The sequence below is a fragment of the Rhincodon typus genome, chromosome 1 (genome assembly GCF_021869965.1).
Source record: "Rhincodon typus isolate 14 chromosome 1, sRhiTyp1.1, whole genome shotgun sequence".
Classification (NCBI taxonomy): Eukaryota; Metazoa; Chordata; class Chondrichthyes; order Orectolobiformes; family Rhincodontidae; genus Rhincodon; species Rhincodon typus.
Window position 1 is genome coordinate 128,037,493 of NC_063332.1, and position 6,000 is coordinate 128,043,492.

A 6,000-nucleotide genomic window follows, 5' to 3' on the forward strand; every position below is an offset into this window, starting at 1 on the left:
GGAGAGAAGATAGGTTCTGGTGTGGATTCAGCAGACAGGAGGCTGCAGCTGGGCAGGTCGGACTGGAGGAGAGGCAGGGGAGGAGAGAGTTCTTATATTTACAGTTTTTACGTTAATTGAGGCCGGGGCGACAGAGAGATGGGGAGCACACAATGAGGCTGTCAGTGAGGTGCCGAGTGTGTGGAGGCTGCCAGGGGATAGAACCGAGCTGGGACTGGAGAGGGGCTACACTGACACTACACCGTGTCCACTCGAACCCGACTGTTTCCGCTCTCAGGCGAATTGTCGGAGGCTAACACTAACACACACTCAAACACAACACACTTTTTTTTCTGCCTCCCTCACCATCTTGCCCAAACGCCGAGCCTCCCCACCGTCTCCAAGGTGACCGATCACGAAACTCGAACTTGGCGCCTTACTACGACCCAGAATGCCGCGCGAACTCGCCGACGATATACCCGCGGAGACAAGCGAGCGCTGCGCATGTACAGCCCGTTGCTTAGCAGCAGTGCTCTGCGCTGTCTGCCGCAGACAGCGGCCTCTTGTGTCAAATGATGGAAAGATAGTCCGGCGGCTGAATCTCGATAGCGGGTACTGTTCTTATAACGGTGTTTTCATCCTCATGGGATATGAGTGTTACTGACAAACAACCGTTTATTACCCATCCCTGATTTTTGGAGGTGAGTTGTTTTCTAGGTGTCACTGCAGTTCATGTGAGTCAGGGACAAACCCCCCAGTGCTTTCAGGGTCCAGGATTTTGTCGCAGTCACAATGAAGCCAAGGTGATTTCATTCACAGTCAGGATGGTATGGCTAACTTGGAGGAAAACCCCCCTTATCGGTTTAGGTCTTAGAGGTAATGGGTGTCAGAGGGAAATAAAAAGTAATACTTAGAATTGAACATGCTAATCATATAGAGTTCCATTTATAAGTTTAAAAACCAGTTTAAGAAAAAAAGTAAAACTTGGAAATGGATGTACTGTTCGTATTGAAGCACTGTTCTAATCTATACAAGGCAGGTTGGACCAGTATGTGTCAATTGTAAGTTTTACCAGTCTTTTCAGTTGAAGCTGCCTTGGCACATTGCACCTTGTAGGGGGCACACATTGCAGTCACTGTGCACCAGTGATGGAGACATTGAATGTTTAAGGTGCCAGTCAAGTGAACTGCTTTGGAAGGAGTAATGATTAAAGAAAGAGTAAGACTAATTAGAGACCAAAGAGGTAACTTGTTCATAGCATTGTACAGTGTTGAAAGAGGCCCTTCAGCCCACCATGTATATGCCAATCCATAAACACCAAGACACATTAAACCTATTTATCCGCACTTGGTCCACATCTATAGGGTATGTGGAGGTAGAAGACAGGTATATCGTCCTTAATAAAAGAGGGGGAATTCTATGGAATTGTTGTTGTGGATGAGCAGTGTGAAATTTTGGATGGTTTAAATATGGTAAAAAAAATAAAATTTTAAGAGGGTTTCTATCTTTGAAAGTAATAAATTTTTATAAAATATTCCTGAATACTAAGAGAAGCATTGGAGGAAATAGCAGAGGGTTCTGATCGTTATTTTCTAGTCCTCTTTGGCTACTGATGTGGTATCATAGAACTGGAGGAAAACAAACACTGTCATGTTGCTCAGAGAAGGAGATCAAGATAGACCGAGTAAATACAGACGAGTCAGCTTTACCTCAGTGTTGGGCAAGGAGGAATATAATTTACCATTTAAAAAGACATTAATTAATCATGGACAACCCAGAGTTTGAATAAGTGAGTTATGACTGACTAGCTTGATTGCTTTTTCTGTAGAGGTAACTAGGATGGTGGATAAGAGGGTTTCTTCTTACATGGATTTTGGTAAGGCTTTTGACAAGGCAGATTGATTTTAGATATAATGCAAGGAAAAAAGCTATTTGTTGGATCCAAAATTGGCTCACTGGCAAGTAGCTAAAGAAAACAATTTATGTGATTTGATGGTTGTTTTCAATAAAGTTCTACAGAGTTCAGCACTAGATCACAAGGTGTAGAGCTGGATGAACACAGCAGGCCAAGCAGCATCACAGGAGCAGGAAAGCTGATGTTTCGGGCCTAGACCCTTCTTCAGAAATGGGGGAGGGGAAAGGGGTTCTGAAATAAATAGGGAGAGAGGGGGAGGCGGATAGAACACGTATAGAGGAGAGGAGACAGACAGGTCAAAGAGGCGGGGATGGAGCCAGTAAAGGTGAGTGTAGGTGGGGAGTTAGGGAGGGGATAGGTCAGTCCAGGGAGGACGGACACATCAAGAGGGCGGGATGAGGTTAGTAGGTAGGAGATGGGGGTGGGGCTTGAGGTGGGAGGAGGGGATAGGTGGGAGGAAGGACAGGTTAGGGAGGCGGGGACGAGCTGGGCTGGTTTTGGGATGCGGTAGGGGGAGGGGAGATTTTGAAGTTTGTGAAGTCCACATTGATACCATTGGGCTGCAGGGTTCCCAAGCAGAAATATAAGTTGCTGTTCCTGCAATCTTCGGGTGGCATCGTTGTGGCACTGCAGGAGGCCCAGGATGGACACATCATCTGAGGAATGGGAGGGGGAGTTGAAATGGTTCGCGACTGGGAGGTGCAGTTGTTTAGTGCGAACTGAGCGTAGGTGTTCCGCAAAGCAGTCCCCAAGCCTCCGTATTTGTAAAATAATGAAAATATAATCTTTTAATGTTGAGAGTTTCAGTTTAACATCGTTTGCTACAGATTTAAAATTTAGCCTGCCTCACTCAAAACCTTTCCTGATTTTTTTCAGTTCTGCTCCCGCACTAAGTTTCCCTGACCATTTTCCAGTTCCTGCCCACCATTCCCCTTCACTTGGTTAGGATTGTTTTTCTGTACCAGTTGTCCTATTTCTCTTCAGCTTCTTGTGTTGGATCTTTCCATTTAACTGCATTCGTGTTTGATACATTTTATTTTTACACCACCTCAGCATGTTGTTTGGGAATGATATGTTATATGCAGCTTCTAGCTAGTGGCATCATACACAAAAAGAAATTTTTCTTCCCCCATCTACTTCATAGTTGTACACAGGGCAGATGTTGTAAATGGGATGATACAAGATTTAATTTTATAGTGCAAGATTACTACCAGATAGCACAGTGAGTGCATATTGTATCAGCATTTTGCTGCCCAACTTCAGAAAATTTTCCAAGCTGTCTGTGGTGCACATAACACATACAGTACTTTGCCAATCTGTAGTCAATTTGGAAGCAATTAGGATCAAACTGTTTAGCCTGATTTTTATAAAATCTGGAAGTCTCCACACTGTAGCCAAAATGGTGCCAGAGCCCAGAATTAGGTGTGTTATCTCTGAACCCAGCACCATCATTTTTACTGGGGTGTAGGTGGTGGTGGTGGTGGTGAAAGGTAATGGGCATTTTTCATATATACGCAGTTTGCAGAAGCAACAGCACATTCAAAAGTGAAACTGCCTTCAACAGAAACAAATTTGGCCACCCAGTTTTGTAAAAAAATGGCTCATGGGCTTTAGACATTTGAGTTAAAGGTGTAAACCTCCAAGGGTTCTTTGGGGAGCTAAGATACCCTTTGGGTATTATTAAGAGTAGATACGAAAAAGTAGATAAGGTGTTGGAACTGTCAAGCAAGCAAGACATTTAAAGACTGCTGTTTATATTTTGAAAAAAAGAATCAGCCAGCCTGCAGTTGAAAACTATTTACAATTTCAATGTATGTTTCTTAATTTAAGTCTGAGTGTGGCCATTGTATAGTTGGGATTGCTTGACTGTTTCTACAACTTATCATTGTCACTAAACAAAAAACCAAAAAAGCTGTGGATGCTGGAAATCAGAAACAAAAACAGAATTGCTGGAAAAAAGATCAACAGGTCTGGCAGCATCTATGGAGAGAAAGCAGAGTTAACATTTTGGGTCCAGTGACCCTTCTTCAGAACCTGAACCAGAAAAGAATATGACTCTAAACTCCATAAAAAGATGAGGTTAAGTGATTGAAAAGCTTAGTCAAAAAGTTAATGAGGAAGGTATGGTAGGGAGGTGCAGGGAAGGAATTGTTTGGGGCCTAGGTATCTGATGACACAGCCCCTAGTGGTGTAGTAATTATAACGAAGAATGCACAGATGCCAGAATTAAATGAGTGCAGATATCAGAGGGTTGTGGAGTTGGAGATATTACAGAGCTAGAGACAGATGAGGCCATGGAATTATTTGAAAATAAGAATGAGGGTTTTAAAATTAAGATGTTGCTTGACAAAGATCCAAAGTGGGCCATCAAACATAAGGGTGACAGGGGAATATGACTTGCTGCAAGTTAACACATGGATAGCAGGCTTTTGGATGACTCAACATTTAGCATTTAGTCAAGTGAGAGTCATGGCGCTTGATCTGGCTTGGTTCAGAGCAACTTTTCTTATGCAATCTGCTGCTCCTAACAGCATTAATTATGCATCTGGGTTCTTGAATGCATTTCTCTGGGAATAAACAGAGCAGGAAAACCGCTTGCCACTGCTGACACCTTCTGGCTTTCACACCACTGGTGCCATTTTTAAAGCCCAGCTACATACCACTTCAGATGCTGCCAGCCAGGAATTGGCCCTCTCATTGTGGTGCCCAACTGTCATTACTAATCACACTGTCTGAAGTAAAGGGAGGTTTGCTCTCTGCTTTGCAGACAGGGAGCTGGATACATTGATGGAAAGGAGGGCAGTCCTTTTTCCAGCCAGCATTCATAGTAACCCACAGCACCAGCCTGGACCCAAATTACAACCCAAGCTATTGTTATATCCCAGGTGAAATGGTATGCTCAGTTCTACAGGAAGAAGGTTAATAATCTTCTGTATTACATGAGGCATCATCATCTTCTGTCTACTATTTCACATTGGCCCACTACTCACAAAATCTACTACTGCACACGTCTCTCACCAAGGCACATGGACTACAACTCTCACCATTACATATGTCATGTCCACTCAACAGGCCCCACCCACATCATGCTCTCAAATACTGCTGCTTTCTGGCCTCTGCACTTCCTACTCATTCACTGGGGGGAGGGGGAAGGGAGAGGAATCACATCACCACCTCTCCTGCTCATGCATTACCACTAACTGCTTTTCTATCAAACTGAATCCTTCCCTTTGTCTCATTGAAGGAAGACATTAGTGCATCCCTCAGAATGATGTCTTCAGAGCATTCTAACTGATTATCTGTAATCCCAGGATGCTTGCACTTGACCCACAGGACTTATTGTGGCCCAATCCCTAGACTGCAAAGCACAAATACTCCAACTTTGGTCAAATCAAGTGCCAAACTGACTGTAGCCAATCCTCTTGACTGGAATTAGACAAGCACTTAAACTAACTGTGGTTACACCCCTGATTGGCAATAATCTGCCTTCACCTCACTAAGCACTCCTCCCCATTGACTTTCACACATAGCCATTTGTTCGACACACATGCAGTGTTTTTGCCATGTAATCTGCTGGCATGCGCTGAAGATGTGGCTACGATATAGCATGACATCCCTGAGCTACAACCGAAGGGCTCAAGTGGAGCCATTGAGTTATGAAGAAATGGTTGATTGATGGCCAGCACAGGCATTCAGTGAGCTCCAATCACCAAATAGATGCTCTGATTTATAGGATGTGAATTTGTGTTGTTTTGAGTCTCTGTGAACAAGAGGAGAACTGGAAGTGGCATACAAATTAGGTAAGTTGTGGCTTTAACGAGATGCGAATGCATGGAAATAAGGTGAGTTGCCACTCAATGATGAGATGTGAAGAAGTGGTGAAGTTGCCATTTCAGGCTTGAGAGACAAAACAAGGAAATTTTTTTTCTCATCGGTCAAGAATCTGATTTTTTTCATTCTCACTGTATTTTCCCATCTGCCTGGCCATTACTTGTGCCACATGGTTAATATGAAGAACTGCCTGTTGTGGTGTTAAGTCTGTTCGGTTCATTCGAAGCAATTGGCACAGTTTATCCCTGAACCTGCCAGCATGTAGTGGTGAATCA

General features: G+C 43.7%; 2 protein-coding genes across 2 annotated transcripts in view; both read right to left on the minus strand.

The window, feature by feature from the left end:
* mnd1 (meiotic nuclear divisions 1 homolog (S. cerevisiae)) overlaps positions 1–557 on the minus strand; it is a 36,625-nt gene extending 36,068 nt beyond the window's left edge. Inside the window, exon 1 of the mRNA XM_048601685.1 lies at positions 346–557. Coding sequence (XP_048457642.1) covers positions 346–348 — 3 coding nt within the window. The 5' untranslated portion in view covers positions 349–557. The remainder of the gene's footprint in view (positions 1–345) is intronic.
* The window catches only part of tmem131l (transmembrane 131 like), a 316,682-nt gene that overhangs the window by 209,361 nt on the left and 101,321 nt on the right, over positions 1–6,000 (minus strand). The gene's annotated exons all lie outside the window — the stretch shown is intronic.